Source organism: Dendropsophus ebraccatus, chromosome 4 (genome assembly GCF_027789765.1).
Source record: "Dendropsophus ebraccatus isolate aDenEbr1 chromosome 4, aDenEbr1.pat, whole genome shotgun sequence".
Lineage (NCBI taxonomy): Eukaryota > Metazoa > Chordata > Amphibia > Anura > Hylidae > Dendropsophus > Dendropsophus ebraccatus.
Window position 1 is genome coordinate 33,614,940 of NC_091457.1, and position 18,079 is coordinate 33,633,018.

The 18,079-nt window shown below is 43.2% G+C and overlaps 1 protein-coding gene across 3 annotated transcripts in view; it reads right to left on the reverse strand.

Moving 5' to 3' along the window:
- BSCL2 (BSCL2 lipid droplet biogenesis associated, seipin) overlaps nucleotides 1-17,417 on the reverse strand; it is a 31,860-nt gene extending 14,443 nt beyond the window's left edge. Inside the window, exons 1-8 of one of the 3 annotated variants that reach the window (XM_069965470.1) lie at nucleotides 17,399-17,417; nucleotides 13,912-14,531; nucleotides 12,751-12,832; nucleotides 10,928-11,071; nucleotides 10,712-10,846; nucleotides 8,492-8,589; nucleotides 6,402-6,525; nucleotides 6,253-6,310 (exon numbers count right to left, since the gene is read on the reverse strand). In XM_069965470.1, the coding sequence (XP_069821571.1) occupies nucleotides 6,253-6,310; nucleotides 6,402-6,525; nucleotides 8,492-8,589; nucleotides 10,712-10,846; nucleotides 10,928-11,071; nucleotides 12,751-12,832; nucleotides 13,912-14,123 (853 nt within the window). In that variant the 5' untranslated portion in view covers nucleotides 14,124-14,531; nucleotides 17,399-17,417. Of the gene's footprint in view, nucleotides 1-6,252; nucleotides 6,311-6,401; nucleotides 6,526-8,491; nucleotides 8,590-10,711; nucleotides 10,847-10,927; nucleotides 11,072-12,750; nucleotides 12,833-13,911; nucleotides 14,532-16,214; nucleotides 16,290-16,806; nucleotides 16,827-17,398 lie in introns of those variants that run through there. The other 2 variants (XM_069965468.1, XM_069965467.1) reach the window with 2 other exon arrangements.
- Between the last annotated feature and the right edge of the window lie 662 nt (nucleotides 17,418-18,079).

The following is an 18,079-nucleotide window of genomic DNA, read 5'->3' on the forward strand; positions in this document are numbered from 1 at the left end:
TGTCTAGCAGAGTTAATTCACCACAATTACGTCCCACAATATATCAAAATAGCTTTACCATAAAACAATTACACAACACAAAGCTAGATTATTAAATATTAGCAATTTTTATTAACATGATTAAAAACCACATAAAAAAGTTTTTTGTGCAAAAAGGGATCCAGTAATTAAAGACAGCCAAAAAACCAGGATTGTAGAAAGTCACATGATCATACCAACAAATATTATGTAAGCGTCCAAATAATTTATATATGGTCATGCAGTGTATCCACATGGCCTCCTAGATAACCTGCATCTGACTATACCCAAACAATGCGGTATCCCAAAAATTATAAAGCACGCTTACCCATCGTGGTATCTGGCGTCCACTAAAGAGAGACAGGTCAGATTTCAAAAATAGGCCCTGGGCATTAAGGCCAAAACAGGCTGAAGAGGCAAGGGGTTAAAGGGAACCAATCACCAGATAATTGTCCATCTACCTAAAAAAATGATGCAGTATAGCCCCCCATATAAGTATTTTTTATTTATTTATTTTTTTTAAATACTTGACATTTTGGTATTGGGAATTGTAATACTAAAGGATGTATCGGTATGGAATACAAAGTTCTGGTATCATGACATCCCCAACCCTGCACAAAATTGGAAAAATTGACCTAGTATGATCTAATCCAGGGTTTCTCAACCTGAAGTTCGCAGCGCAGGTTGAGGGGGTATGGCAGAAGGGTGAAAAAACATAGGATGCATAACTTAAAGGAGACCTGTCACCCCCCGCGCCGGGGTGACAGGCTCCCGACCCCCAGATAGATCCACTTATACTTACCTCATGTCGCCGAGTCCCGCTGCCGAAGCCGGTCCCGGGACGGAGACATCCCGGTGAGAAGCCGGCGTGCGCGCTGTGGAGATGGGTCCGGCGTCCATAGAGAATGAATGGAGCCGAGATGAGTCCGGCTCCATTCATTCTCTATGGACGCCGGACCCATCTCCACAGCCCGCGCGCCGGCTTCTCGCCGGGATATCTCCGTCCCGGGACCGGCTTCGGCAGCGGGACTCGGCGACATGAGGTAAGTATAAGGGGATCTATTTGGGGGTGGGGAGCCTGTCACCCCGGTGCAGGGGGTGACAGGTCCTCTTTAAATACTAACAGCACGACTGAAGCCCTCTACCTCTGCGCTGCTTAATCAGCAGCTGAGGGTGGTGGTGGGTGTCTGTAATTTTAATTTAGGGTGTGTAATCAGGGAAAGATACTCTTTCTGTAGTTAGTGGTCTCCTGCGTGTGCCGGCCCTGCCGAGCGCTGTGCCAGGCTAACTAGGAGGCTGCATACACAGAGACAGCTATCTCTAACAGAGTGCCAATACTACTACTAGAGTCCCGCTGTTCATCCAAGAGGATAAACTGTCTAATATCCTCCTACTGCCAGCCTATAAGGACGCTGTGTATTCACATTAACAGTGCTTGCTACTCTAAGCATTTTATAGGGCACTATGGTGTGACTTTGGTCATTGCCAATTGCTAGGATGTTACTGACTGATATCCCTTCATTGCCAATTTAAATAGCAACACAGTATAATGTGTAATTGGGAGAAGTATCTAATAAAATACCACACTGCCACCTAGTGACTGGACATATTACTACAATTCATATTCTATGAATTAAAGGGGTAGTGCGGCGCTAAACAATTATTCACTAAATAACACACATTACAAAGTTATACAACTTTTTAATGTATGTTATGTTAGTGAATGGCCCCCTTCCCAGTGTCCCCCCCATCCCCGGAAGTGTAGTGCTCTATACTCACCTGATTCGTGTCGACCCCCGTCCGCCATCTTGTGACAATGTCATCATCTTCGGGAAGCCGGCCGAACCTCTCCAGCCGTCCCTCATGCCGCCCCCCCTCTGCGGCGTCATAACTGTGCTCAGCACAATTATGCTCAGCCAATCGCGGCTGAGCAGCTGATGACGCGGCAGAGGGGGACGGGACGAGGGACGGTCGGAGAGGTTCGGCCGGCCTCCTGAAGATGACGTCATTGTCCCCAAGATGGCGGCCGGGGTCAACACGAATCAGGTATGTATAGTGCACTACACTTCCGGGGTGGGGGGGACACGGAGAAGGGGGCCATTCACTAACATAACATACATTACAAAGTTGTATAACTTTGTAATGTGTGTTATTTAGTGAATAATTGTTAATGGTCTCTGTGTTGCACAGCTGCTCCACAGCTGTGGCTAAGACCCACCAAGCAGCTCTGCGGACCTATTTTCTATTCATATAGTCCTTGGTATAAATCTAGTGGCACTTCACGTATATCTAGGGGGATCACCCCAAAGACACTTCTTTATACTGGCGTCCTTCTCTGGCATTCAGATATTGTACATATGTATTTACATCATCATTTCCCTGCACACCTTAGTTAATTTTAAAGGACAACTCCCGCGGGACCCCCCCCCCCCCAAAAAAAACAAACAAACACAGACACACACAGACACCATACTCACCATCCCTCCGGTGACGATCCCCACTCGATTTGCCCGCCGTCCCCCTCCGCTGTCCAGCGATGTCTCTGACTTCCGGGTCCAGGGGATGGGAAAGGCTGCCAGTGCGCTTGCGCACCGGCAGCCTTTTCATTGGCTGGAGTGCATCACATGGCTTCCAGCAAGCTCAGCCAATCAGGGAATTCCTTTTGGGAATTTTAATTGTTTTTAATGTGTAGGGATTTTTTGTTCCTCTGCCAACCTTTGTGTCAGTATATGTTATTTTTTTTTAGCAATTACTAATAAACATTTTTTGTATTGTTTTCTATTTTGGTGTGCTGATTCATATCACATACCCCTGTTTCTCTTTTTTGGTGTTGTGCACCCTGTGGTCAGCTAAGCATAGGACGTCACTTGGCGTTTCTACAAATCATCACTTAGTGCCGGAAGTGTGAGAAACCTTGTGGATACTTTCATTCATAGGAATGCTATGCGCTTCAGACCTTAAAGGGGAACTCAGGATAAGAAAAATTTGTTTTCTATTAAAAGTAAATTAAAAGTTACATAGATGTGTCTATACAATGTATTACTGTATCTGTACGGTTCTGCCACACTGGTAGCTGATAGAAAAAAAATGGCCTCTGTGCCAATTCACATTGTCTCCTGCTCCTTCTGCTCTCCCCTTAGGAGACAAATCTTCCATGCTTCTGTCTCACATTGTGTGTGTTTGCTGATGATACAGACAGGGGGCAGGGCGTGATGTCACAGGAGGCTTGGCTGGATAACCCAATCCCCTGAGTGATTCACCATCTCAGGCCGGCCAGAAGCAGGTGCAGCACTAATTTTTCTGATTGTAATGGATGGGGGCTGTGATGGTCAGCTGAGGGAAAGCATTGCAGTCTGGGAAATGCTAAACCAGGAAAGATAGAAACAAAATACAGAGCAAAACCCCCCAAACAAATGGATTTTTGGTAGTTTCAAAACTGGGATAGACAGGTAAGTAATGCGTTATGCTTCTGCATAAGTTTAAATTTTTTTTAACCTCTACCGGGAGTTCCCCTTTAATCCCAGGACCTTCATCAGGCTGTCTTTGTTTCATATCATATCATGAAGCCGCAGCAGTCAACTGACCTACTTACTATGAATAACACTCACTGATTTAATTATCTGTAATAGACAACATCCATTATAAATAATCTTTGGGAACGAAAAAAAAACAATCTAACCAAAGTAGCTAATCAAGGCAGGATATCATCCATTATATGTACAATTGTACATAGGGAATATTTGTTCATTTGTGTCTTCTTCCTTGAATAAATCCCAATCAAAAAAATATATATATCTATCTATCTATCTATCGTCCATAAAACCATTCTATCAACCAGCCAGTCATAGCAGGCAAAATCTTTTTTCTGCTCTAGGAAAAAAACAAATATATAACAAAAGAAAGTACATGGGTGGATGCATGTATTGGAAGTCCCACTCACCTAAGACTTCCAATACATGCATCCACCTATGTAGTTTCTTTTGTTATAATTCTTTTGTTTATTAACACTTTTTTCAGGGGCATCTGTTGTTTATATTATTTGAACCTTGTCAATCTGCCCCCCCCCCCCCCCAAACCGCTTGTACCTTCGGATAGCTTCTTTTGATCCAAGATTTGTCCTGGGGTCCGTTCGGCAGGTGATGCAGTTATTGTCCTAAAAAAATACTTTTAAACTTGCAGCCCCGTGCCCAACGGCCATGGCCAAGATTGTGTATGCATTAGGCTGGCACACTTTCTCTGTCCCCCCTCCCCGCCCTCCTCATTATTAGGAATGCTCCAGGCAGATTTTCTCCTATTTATCAGCTGTGAGAACACGGCACATGGGCTGATCGTTAAGGCACCTGTGCAATGTTTACTGCAGAGGAATAGGAAAAATGCTTCCAGTGGCATTCCAAATGATGAAGAGGGTGGGGAGGAGGGACGGAGGGGTGGTGCAAAGTTAGGGCACAGATACTCTGCAAGTTTAAAAGTTGTTTTTTAGGACAATAACTGCATCACCTGCCGAACGCACCCCAGGACAGACCTTGGATTAAAAGCAGCTATCCGAAGGTACAAGTGGTTTGGGGGGGGACTGATTGTGGGTACAGAGTCGCTTTAATTTTCTTATTGATTGATATACTTTGTGTGCAATATGTAATTATATGAATTCTATATGCATGTCCCCTCACTGTATGTTTTGTGTATGGTACTGCTTCTATGTTTCCTTTTATGGTATTTAAATTTTGATTATGAATTGAACAAGTAAAATACGTTCATTATATACTTTGGATTGTCCTGCATTTGTCCTCTATTTTTTTTTGTTGTTGTTGATTTGTATCTTTGGTGCGTAGGGGCGTGTTATTTTGGGTATTTTTGTGTTGTAGTTGATTTCTAAAGTTTTATTTGTAAAAAGGAAAAAATAAACAGCTCCTGTAAGACCATAAAACTATAATACCTTATACTTTAGTTGCCCATACCCACCGCTCACAGCAGGTTCAACAGTTGTTCCCTTTGTTTTGGGAGAGATAAGCCACAGCTATACAGGTTTGGCCACAGTCAGAGAGCTCTTAACCCTCCACATAGAGAACACAGAATTGCTCGCCCGTGCAAAAAGTTCGGGTATATGCACACAAAGTTTGGGTATATGCACATGCCGCTTGTCCCCATGCTCCTGCTTCCCAGGAGCTTTCAGACAGAATTACTCCCTGTGCATACACCCATAGGGTGGGTTCAGACTACAGAATTCTCGCGGATAAATTCAGCCAAATTCCGTTACCTGTACGCGCTCACCGCCGCACGCCTCCGCCCGTGCCATAGACACCATTCTATGTACGGGCGGATTCCACCGAAAGAATTGACAAGTCAATTCTTTCGGCGGATAGCGGAATCAGAATGGTGTCTATGGAGCCAACGGAAAGGCGCGCGGCCGTGAGCGCATTCTAGCGACGGAATACGGCGGAATTTTCCGCGAGAATTCCGTAGTCTGAACCCGCCCATACTGTGTGTGGGAAGGATGGGGGCCAGACCGGAGGGATAAGTTATTGACGGTTTATGTCCAGCTTTAGAAAGACTTCTGCCTGAGCCATTAAGAAATCTGACACATCTGTAGGCTGTCTAGTCTAACTTTCACTATTGGAAGATTATTCCCACGCTCCATAATACAACATAGATAAACAACCTCAGTACATGCCCACAAAGATTTAAACACTTACAGCTCTTCAGGCATCATATTGATACATAAGGCTGGGAGTCCACTGCACAGCTTCACGCTCTGTAGCCTCTGTGCATTTTGGAGCGCAGGAATAAGCCCTCTGTTGACCTACTTTACATTAGAATTGTGCACCAAAGTTTCAATACATTAAGGCTAAGCCCCCTTTTTAACTAATTTCACATCTGCCATCTAGATTTGCGGGGGGAAAAAAAGGGTCTAGAACAGGGGTGTCAAATTTAGGCCCTGCAGCTGTTTCAGAACTAAAATTCCCATCATGCCTGGAAAGCCACAGCTAAAGCTTTGGCTGTCCAGGCACAATGGGAATTGTAGCAAAAAAAAAAAAAAAAAAAAAGGTTTTATTTTAGTAAAATCCAACTATGTGGTAGTGCACCTAGGTTAAATGATACATCAGATCTAACAAAATAAGATTAACAAAGCATATTTCATACTTGGTACAACCTATGTATTTGTCTTGACTACTGTGGTATAGATAAAGATAGACTGCCACACTTATTAATAATCCATAGAGTAACAAGTGGCCTCACCTGACTGAGCCGATCTTTCTTCCTGGGTCTCGGCACTGTCCTGTCCCCTGTTACCAGCCTATAGAGAAGAGCAGTCATGTAGTCACAGTGCCATCTACAATCACAATGCATTTTGGGTATGCCATATATTGCTCATATTTCTCACTCACCCTCACACGAGATCGTCCAAATCCAAACTGCAGGTAACTGAGCAGCACAAGGACACTCAAGAAGACAAAGTTGCTGGTAATGCCAATAACAGCGGAAATGACAGGATAATTGTACAGAATATACCTGCAAACACAAAACACAGAGAGAAATTAGCTGCTGAACTAAGGAAACAGAAAACTAGGTGCAAGAGAGTAAATTGCAGACACCAATATGTAACATGTTATTGTAAATCTAACACTAAAATTGACAAAGAAATAAAGGAAAATGTGCTGTGATAACCAATCGAAATACAAATAGGCCACAGTGGTTTCTTGTTTAATACAATCTGCTTCAAAATCCACAGCAGCAAATCTGCACCAAAACCTGCACAATTTGGTGCACATATTCTGTTGTGGATTGTGGTGCAGAAATGCTGCAGATTTTACACTATGTACTCACCCTGTTTGGGGATATCCTAAATGTAATATGTGGCCATCATATGGCATCAAAGGCCCTACCTGGAATCCAAATAATAGGTCCAGATGATCACCACTGCCCTTATATATACACCGTAATACTTTTCATTCAAAAGTATAGAAGCATTATCAAAGTCAGGTGTGCACACTGACAGAGCATTCTTTAATGAATACAAGCTGGTTTTGGAAGTGAAAAGATAGAGAATTTAGTTTCTATGCTGCCGCCCTGTATTATTAGTGAAATTATTCCTGATCATAGTTTTATATCAAAGTATTACCATAGTTGCTCCCTTTGATTATGAATAATATAATATATTAAAAGGGGTATTTCCATCTCAACTAATGAAGTTAAACTTGTAAGGCTTGTTAAGTGAAATCATTTTCCCTTCCATTGTTGATAGCTTGTTGTCTTAGTTACCAACCACCAATCTGCTCTAAAAGCAATTGAGTGGCTGGAGTATATATATATATTCCATAGAGACGACTGCTTTTATAACAGGAAGAAAAGCATCCTGTGGGGACCAGCCTAAAACACTATGTTTTGCCTAAAACACTATAGAAATTCAGAGTAAATCAAGAGCTGTTTGTATCCAGGGACCTGTTAGGATTTTGTGCTGCCCATAGTTCAGGCAGTATGAATGTCCTGACAGGTTCTCTTTAAAGGAGAAGTCCGGCAAAAAAATGTATAGAAGTATTGTACTGCCCCCCCCAAAAGTTATACAAATCCCCCATATATACACTTATTATGGGAAATGCTTATAAAGTGCTTTTTTCCCTGCACTTAAAGGGGTAGTGCACCCAAAAATTTTTTCTTTCAAATCAACTGCTGCCATGAAGTGCCAGAGATTTGTAATTTACTTCTATTAAAAAATCTCAAGCCTTCCAGTACTTATCAGCTGCTGTATGCCCAACAGGAAGTTGTATTATTTCCAGTCTGGAGAGCAGGAGAGGTTTTCTATGAGGATTTGCTCCTGTTTTGGACAGTTCCTGACATGGACAGAGGAGGCAACAGAGAGCAGTGTGTCAGACAGGAAAGAAAACACCACTTCCTGCTGGACACACAGCAGCTGATAAGTACTGGAAGACTTGAGATTTTTTAATAGAAGTGAATTACAAATCTCTGGCACTTTATGGCACCAGTTGATTTGAAAGAAAAATTTTTTTGGTGGACTACCCCTTTAATACTACATCAAGCCTTCACTTCCTGGATAACATGGTGATGCCACGACCCGACTCCCAGAGCTGTGCGGGCTGTGGCTGCTGGAGAGGATGTCGGCAGAGGGACACTGAGGGACTCTGCCATCATCCTCTCCAGCAGCAACAGCCCGCACAGCTCTGGGAGTCGGGTCGTGACATCACCTTTTTATCCAGGAAGTGAAGCCTTGATGCAGTAGTAAGTGCAGGGAAAAAGCACTTTATAAGCATTTCCCGTTATAAGTGTATATTGGTGATTTGTATAACTTTTGGGGGGCAATACAATACTTCAATAAAAATTTTCACCGGACTTCTCCTTTAAATATACATCAATAGCGGATCAGTAGCTGCAGGTTTTTCTCTCTCTCTGGTTTTAAAAAAGTTTTCTTGTATAACATAGGGCAAAAGTAATGTGAGATCTAAGCATGAATATAACTCACCTGAGACCTGTAAAATGTGCATGGACCCGGAGCTCAGCACTGTATATTTGTATGTGGAGACTCTGTATCTGTATCACAGCCCCAGTAGTTGGGACATACTGCAAAAAAGGAGGGAAAAAAAGAGTGGAAAAGTATAGAAGAAAATGGGAATGGCTGATTCCAGAATGAAAAAAAAAATAAGCTGGGTTAAAGGGGTATTCAACTGATGGACACTATCTCAGATGGCCCCACCAATCACTTGAACAGGTGTCCCAAGCCTTCAGTTCTCTTTGGCGTGGTTATGCAGTAAGGTGAAATCAGAGGCTTGGGCCCCCCAGTGCTAAAGACTGGAGTGATGGTCAAGCAGTGGATTCCCCGGTCACCATAGATTCTTGACTTAGGCTGGGTTCACACTAGCAAAAAGTTTAAGGGTATAAACCCACACACCGTATATGCAGCGTATTTACTGCTGCGATACGCAGCAAACTCGCAGCAAACTCGCAGCAGATTAGATCTAAATAACTGAACACAGCATCAAATCTGTACCAACAAATCTGCTGCGTATTTGTTGCATATCTGCTGCGTATACGGTGTATGGGTTTATACCCCAAGGCTGCGTTCACACTACGTATATTTCAGTCAGTATATGTATATTTCAGTCAGTATATTTCAGTCAGTATTGCAACCAAAACCAGGAGTGGATTAAAAACACAGAAAGGATCTGTTCACACAATGTTGAAATTGAGTGGATGGCCGCCATTTAATGGCAAATATTTGCTGTTATTTTAAAACAACGGCTGTTATATTGAAATAATGGCAGTTATTTACTGTTATATGGCGGCCATCCACTCAATTTCATCATTGTGTAAACAGATCCTTTCTGTGTTTTTAAGCCACTCCTGGTTTTGGTTGCAATACTGACTGAAATATACTGACTGAAATATACGTAGTGTGAACGCAGCATAAGGCTGTATTCACACAGTGATTTTCAAGGTCCGTGGATGAAGCCCACTACCTGCCTGCATGATCTGAGAAAAAAACATCCATTTTCCATCCACATCAGTGTTTTTCAAGGATCTGTTTAAAGCTTTTTAAATTACACTAATTACATCACATGCATGTTTTTCACGGATTGCACGGAAGTACACAGTTGTCAGATCCATGCAATCGGTGAACAACACAGATCTCATAGGATTCTATGGGGGAATCTGTGCCTTAATGTTGACCGAGTTATAACATATAAACCGATAAGAAAAAACTGAACCTCTAAACAATCAGTATACAAAAAAAGATATCTTTATTAATTAAAAAACACAATCAAAATAATGCCAAAAGAAACAGTGAATCACGACTGGAAAGATGTTTAAAAACATCACAGGCATGACACCTTTACCATCTCTACTTTGGTAATATACTGTGTACTACTATTTCTTGCATTGTTATACTTACCAGCTTTGGAAATATTACATGTGTGGTCCTGGTCCACTTGCACTACCCCCCGCTTGTATGTTCGTTGTTGTCGTGATTCACTGTTTCTTTTGGCATTATTTTGATTATGTGTTTTTTAATTAATAAAGATATCTTTTTTGTATATTGATTGTTTAGAGGTTCAGTTTTTTCTTATCGGTTTATTAGTTTGTAACTAGAACACAATATCTTTGTGTAAGCACTAAACACTAAGTCCTCCATCTGCAGTACTAGGATTTATGGTCCCGGGTTGGGGGAGATCTGCGAAACTTATGTTTGGTTTATATCGAGTTATAACAGATCCTATTTTTAACTTAACAGATCCGTGAAAAAACAGAATGTGTAAATAACCCCATAGAAAGCAGTGGACTATAAAATTGTTCAGTCCATTTCCAAAAATATACTGTTATTTTTCTAAAGATAAGCACAAGTCGAGCATGCTTGAGTTGGATCACTCGGTATTTGAATACCTGTGGAGTGGAGTGGCTGAGGAAGTTGGATGCAGCCCTAGGGAGTCCTGGAAAACATGGTTACAGCCTATGACAGTCTCCATGTTTTCCAGGACTCCCTAGAGCTGAAGCCAACTTCATCAGCAACTGGTATTCAAATGCTGTGCGCGCTCATCTCTATTATTTTGTGAGCCTGAAAAGCACAGTAGACCATGTCCATGAGCCTTATCCTATGGAAAGGTGATAAATGTCCTTTGTGGAAAGCCCCTTTAACTTAAGACTAACATAAGCTACAAAACATCTGCATCCTCCTAACAATACTGACCGAATCTTCTCGATATTCAGAGTGCAGCTCAACTTCAAGAATTTGCTTCTGTTCAGAAAGTCCTGAGAGCAACATAGGAAATGCGGCCACGGTCTCTAATGTCTTCAGGAGGGGAGATTTGTAGTGCAACATTGCCTGTTGAAATATTACACAGTCACAAGAATGCTAAAAGAACAGACGTGCACAGGGACAAAGACAAGACTACTAATAACTCACAGATCGAGCAGTGTAAGAAATCTCCTTCCCCCCTCGTGTGTAACATGACATTGCAACCATGAACATCCCAACGTCTTGGTTGACTGTAGACTCAGGCACCTGAAGCTCTAGGGTTATACGATATGGCTGTCCATACATAAGTACCTAAAGGAGAGAAGCGCAGATAAAAGAATAAATTAAGAGGGCACTACCCATGCATGAAGAGTAAGAGTTGGTAGATCTATAGTCTTGGTTGCTACTTATAACTCGTGCCTTTTGGACTTTCACTAAGAGCACGGAATGGGCAAGGCGGTGTGGTGACTTCAGCCATTAGAGCCTGCCCATCTAATCTTAAGAAAAAAGGGGCAGTTCACACGGAGTAAAATCGGCGGAATTGTGTCTGCCTTCTACAGTGGTTTGCTATAAATTAGAATATCAACAAAATGTTTTTTTTTTTTTTTTTCAGTAATTCAATTCAAAAAGGGACCTCATATATTCTATAGAGTCATTACATACAGAGTGAACTTTTTCAAGAGTTTATTTCTGTTAAAGTTGATGATTATGGATTACAGCCAGTATTTCAGAAAATTAGAATAATAAAAAACAAAACATCTGCAGTCAATCAACACCAAAGTCAACACTGCCATCTACCAGGAAATTGTAGAGCACTTCATGCTTCCCTGTGCTGAAAAGATTTTTGGAGATGGAATTTTCATCTTCCAGCAGGATTTGGCAACTGTCCACACTGCCAAAAGTACCAATACCTGGTTTACTAACCACAGCATCTCTGTGCTTGATTGGCCAGCAAACTCGCCAGACCTTAACCTCAGAGAATTTATGGGGTATTGTCAGGAGGAAGACACCAGAGCCAACAATGCAGACGAGCTGAAGGCCGCCATCAAAGCAACCTGGGCTTCAATAACACCTCTGTAGTGCCATCAGCTGATCGCCTCCATGCTGCGCCGCATTGATGCAGTCATTCATGCAAAAGTGCCTTGACCAAGTATTGAGGGAATTTACTGTACAGACTTTTCATTTGGTCGACATTTCTGTGTTAAAAACATTTTTTTCAGTTGGTTTTATATAATATTCTGATTTTCTGAAATACTGTCTTTTGGGTTTTTCTTGGCTGTAATCCATAATCATTAACTTTAACAGAAAAACGCTTGAAAAAGTTCACTCTGTATGTAATGACTCTATAGAATATATAAGGTCACTTTTTGAATTGAATTACTGGAAAAAAAAAGAAACTTTTTGTTGATATTCTAATTTATTGCAAACCACTGTACCTGTGCCGGGGTGACAGGCTACCGACCCCCAGCTAGATCCCCTTATGCTTACCTCATCTCGCCGAGTCCCGCTGCCGGAGCCGGTCCCGGGACAGAGATATCCCGGTTAGAAGCCGGCGCGTGCGCTGTGGAGATAGGTCTGGTGTCCATAGAGAATAAATGGAGCCGTGCACGCGCTGCAGAGATGAGTCCGGCTCCATTCATTCTCTATAGACACCGGACCTATCTCCACAGCGCGCGCGCCGGCTTCTGGCCGGGATATCTCCATCCCGGGATCGGCTCCGGGAGCGGGACTCGGCGAGATGAGGTAAGTATGAGGATCTAGCTGGGGGGCGGGAGCTTGTCACGGGGGGTGACAGGTCCTCTTTAAAAGTTTTTTTTTTTAGGACAATAACTGCATCACCTGCCGAACGGACCCCAGGACAGATCTTGGATTAAAAGCAGCTATCCGAAGGTACAAGTGGTTTGGGGGGGACAGATTGTGGGTACAGAGTCCCTTTAATATATACAATAAGGCTAAACCTAACTTGCAGGTTACTGTATGTAGCAGCTCACCCGGTCACGGTTATTTTTCAAAAGTGATACATTAGCTGTAGGGAATGAGCACAGGATACCAGGTGATGGGTTACATGTAGAGCTGAAAAAAAAGAAAAGGAAATTAGATGGATGGAGCGAAACGTTTTGTAAATAGCATTACGAGAGCCACTGATTCCATTACACAGGGGGTTGGGGTGACCATACTACAGCTCAGTTATAGAAGTATATAAAGTTACACCTCAATCCTGACTATACTGAACAAACCTGGAATCAAAGCACAAATCACTCAATATTCCTCTGTGCTATATGAAAATGGGTTTGTTCCCGGTCATTGATACAGACTGTCACTGCAGCAGCCTGATTTAGTGTTAAAGAGGCCGATGGGGTCCTGACTATGACAACAATATTTTACAACAGCACAGATTTCCTTCCATACTTGCATAACGGATGTGCAGCTGTCAGAAGGCATTTAAAGAGCTTTTTGCCACCATGTATTGTTTATACCATGGATAGGGGATAAGTGTCCAGGTATAATCAACAACAAGAAGCCCCCTGGGATCTCAAAAACAGGACTCCCAAAACGCCTGCCTGAATTGAGTGGCAGTGCAAATACCCTACTGTGTCATTGTCTCTGGAAGTGGGAGGGACAACCAAGTGCTATCATTGTGGCAACAGGAGTAATAGTTGTTTTCCAGCTGGTATTCAGGGTACATGGATAGTTCAATGTCCCCTGTACTTCAAAAAGCTAGCAAGTATAATATTCTGGTGAGCCACTTATGTAATAATTATGTCTTTGACACTAAACTATTTAACGTCCCATAAATTTTTGTGGCAAACACGATTCCACGCTATATTATATTTGGCTTTACACAATACATCAATGTACCACCCAAAAAATCAATGTTTTAAGGAACATTATATGACAGGTCCCCCTGACATATAATGTGATCCATCATGGTGTCTGTCTCAGTATGCAGCACTATTCTTTCCACCAAATATGACAGACTGATGAAGAATTTGCACAGAGCCTCTGACACAAGTGCCAACAGAGCTTTTCACATTGGGTTACATAGTACTATTGTTTTTGCACACATATTTACACCTTACCCTGTCTATAGCTTAAATAGATACAGACATATCCTAAAAGCAGATTGCTGTCTATAGGTCACACATACATACCTATATTGATAATGCACCGGAGTGAAATACTTGACAGTCGGCATATAGGAGAAGTAAAAGCTGCCATACAGGAAGACTGACACCCAGAGGAGCAGAAGGAGGACACAAAGCAGAATCCCAGTCTGGAGAAGCAGCCGACGGGTCCTCAGGAACATGACTAAACACATGTCTTCCACCCATAGGAGGAGAGGGGGTGACACTCCGTGGGACATATTGAGCTATAGGGAGTCCTCACAGTTGTTAATGAAGGGTTTGTGCTGTGTGGCTCCCAAGCAGAGCTGGAAACATTAGTAAGTGTCTGTATGAGAAGTGTAACAGGCTCTGTTGTATATACCTACACCATAGATAGTATGTACGTAGCACCATGTATACATAGCCAGCACACAGACTCTACTTATAGGAGACAGCATGCACATCACGTTCTGCTAATGCCCATATCAGCAGCCTGGATCCTGCTTCCAATGTCAGGCTGTATGAGGTTTGCCTGTGTGTGTCACATTACTGCTCAGTGTGGAAATCAGAGTTATCTGTGGAGAATACAGAACTGGGTGAAAGAGGACACAGTATATGAGGGAAGCTGAGCAAGAAGAGGGGCAGTGATGGTCGACAGCAACGCCAGCCTGTGCAGAGGTTAAAAAAGAACAAAATGAGAAAATCCAGATGGCAATTATTAGTGATACTATACTACACTATATATATATATATATATATATATATATATATATATATATATATATATATATATATATATATATCCTCATAAGCAATCCTTGGATGGAAAAATAAAGTTATACACATCAGAATATGATGATTCCAAGAATGTTTAAATAGTTTATTCAAAAGTGGTAAAACATAACAAAAACTATATATTGGGCATTGCTGAAATCATACAGACCAGAATAATAACAGTAACACATCAGTTTCAGAAGCATCTAACCTGCCCTATAGGGCGCAGGGTGCTGAAGGGTGCAGCGCCATTTTCATGATATTGGGATTTTATCTTCTATACTAATTAGGTGTTTTCGTACTGCTCCTCAGTGCGCCAATCCTCCTCCTAATATCAGCAGAGCAGGGCGGCCAGGGGAGGATCGATGCACTTGGGGACAGTACTCCTGCCCCAGGTGCACCAAAAATTAGCATAGAAGATAAACACCTAATATCACAGAAGCAGCAGCACATCTCTTACCTTCATCCTCAGCGCCCTGTGTGCTATAGGGAGATATCAGAAGGTTAGATGCTTCTAACCTGCTGACAGTCATTTCACAGTACAATGATGGTATTATTGCAAAGTATACATGGTCCTGAAAAAAACTGCCCGGGCACATTACCCCTACTTTTTATTCTGGACATAAATACAGAAAATGGCTTACTCAGTTTGCTTCCAGATAGCTACAGCACAAATGTGATGGAACCCCCCAGTGCACGGCATATTACTATTTCTTTCCCAATTACTGTAATACTTTAGCTAGAATAGCACAATAACACAACACAGCTCATCAGTCGCCTGCTGCCACAGGGAGAGCAGGGTGTGAGACTGTACAATATAGAAAAACACACATAGCCTAAAATGTTATCGATCTGGACAGACCATCAATATCGGATTGGGCAGGGTCCGGCTCTCAGCGATCGGCTGTTTGAAGCAACCACAGCCGCTTATACAGGAACCACTGCCTCTTTAGTGTTCACACCAATGTAATATTAGTAACGGACCAAGGAACTGCAGCCTTACCCCATTTAAGTAAACGGGATAACATGTCAGTTCCTTGCACCACTGCTACCATATAATACGGACCCCTCCAACAACTGTGTGATGGGGTGGGGGTGCGGAGTCAGACCCTTATACTCTAATAGTGATGGCCTAAATCCACACATAACGGACATCCTGCACATACACTATCCTCAGCGGCTTACAGATGGATTGTACAGATCCACATGCTGCAGACTATTTCCACCTATCAGTATGCTGCAGACTATCACACCCAGCCCTGGTCTCTCCCAGCACTCACTACCCAGGCTGCCTACACTCCTCTCTATGTACAGGTCATGTCTTATGTCTCTGAAAGTGGCAGATTTGGTGAAAACCATGGTAATGTGACCATCCCCTTGTAAGTATACAGAAGTCCTACAGCAGCCACCGGTGACAGACACTCAGCCCTCTATAAGGCATGCGCAGCACCGAACTGTAATTGTAAGTAATTGTGGACCGTAAACTGTTCCAGCTCATTTATAAAACAGCCACATGCAGCCGAGTGCCGGGGCTCCTAGTCACTGACTACAGCGCTGTACGGGACAAGGTTACCTACCCCGAGCAGCCTCCAGCATCTACAGCACCACTACACACTCCACTTCCGTGCTACATCTAGCCCCGCCCACACGCTACATCTCAGCCAATGGGCGGGTTACTCGCTGCCAGCCAATACGTGCAAGCTTCTCTCTGAGGTGACAAAATGAAACGAGGAACGTGATTGGCCAGTTTGTTATGTGGGCGGTGCCGCTTGTTGGGCGTGACACCGCGACAGATGGTCCTGTAGTATAGGACGCTGCAGCAGCTGTTATATGTACAGTAGTTCGCTTTACTGCCTTATTACGTTGATTTATCATTGCTGGGATTTGTAGTCCCCCGTGTTCTGCTATGTAGGGCGTAATATCAAATAATTTACCACACAGTGTAGATCAGTGATTTCCGATCCGTGGGGAAACTACAAATCCCATCAGTCCCTTACAGGCTATTGATCCCCCACACAGCACTTTTGTTTGGCGATTTTTACACCCTCAAAAAAACGCATGAAAAAACGCCAATGCGGCACATAGCATTTTTATCATGCAGTTGTGTTTTATTTCTGTTTTTTACTTTACGTGTAATGAATGTGTTTTTTGTACTTTGGGCGTTTTTACCTGAACATGGACTGCTGAAGTCTGTGTTCGGGTCAAAATGCCGACCCAAATGCACCGGCTTCCGAAAGGAAGGGGTTAGTGACTCCTTGCTGGAGCAGGTTGCAGACACGCACACAGAGTTAAATGAACCCCCTTTTGGCCAGACTGCTCCATTTCGGGAAGTGGGGGAGTGGATGGTTACCCCTCCCCCTTTGCGTCTTCTTGTAGTCAGTGGCTGAACAGGGACCCTGCTTGAGCCACTGACTGGCTTCTAACACTTCTGCCTTGACCTCTCAGCCAATCAGTGGCTGCAGTGATGTCCCAGCTGCAGCCGCTGATTCCTGTTTTCAGATTTGAGGAGCCAGTGACCAGGCTCTGGTGAAGAAAGAAGACGTCTGTGCAGGGGCGTAGCTAGGGGTTCAGCCTAGGGGGGGCGAGCAAGTCTGAGTGGGCCCCCAACCGATTATGTTACCCAAAGGGAACCTCGCTTGACAACAATGCTTTCTAAATAATAAAGGGTATATTCTGCTCCATTACTCATAGTGAATTAAGAGCAGTGTTAGAGGCTTCTACATTTACATATATAGACACATAAAATGAAACAGTGACTTACAAGGGGTGTCTTCTCATCGGAGTCGCTCACTATCCCAATGTCATGGATGTATGGGCAGTATAACAGGTTCACCTGAGATCTGTAGTTAAAACTGTAAAAAAAAAGTTAAATCCATTATGCAAAGACTATTATTTTCCCTATACACTGACTGACCCATATACCATAGAGGTAGATAATTTGCATTCTGCCTAAGACAGGTGCATCACTCACAGGGAGGTACCGCAGGCTCAATCACTAGCTGCCACTACAAAAGACCTCAGGCTGCTGCACCCTGCTCTCTGTGATCCGAATCACAGCTTTCTGATTTAAACATACTTGTCCCTTATCCTGTAAGAGACTGGGGTGGGGGGGTCGGACCTCTGCCCCCATTCCCCCCAGGATCTCCAGATCAGCCCCCAGCTCCTCTATGAAGCTGCCAGAGAGAACTGGGCCAAATAGGGTTAAATCAGAAAACCACTGTTTTCCACATGTCCAGCTCCCCCTGGTTTCCACATGTCCAGCTCCCCCTGGTTTCCACATGTCCAGCTCCCCCTGTTTACCAGCTCCCTCTGTTTCCACATGTCCAGCTCCCCCTGTTTCCACATGTCCAGCTCCCCCTGTTTACCAGCTCCCCCTGTTTACCAGCTCCCTCTGTTTCCACATGTCCAGCTCCCCATGGTTTCCACATGTCCAGCTCCCCCT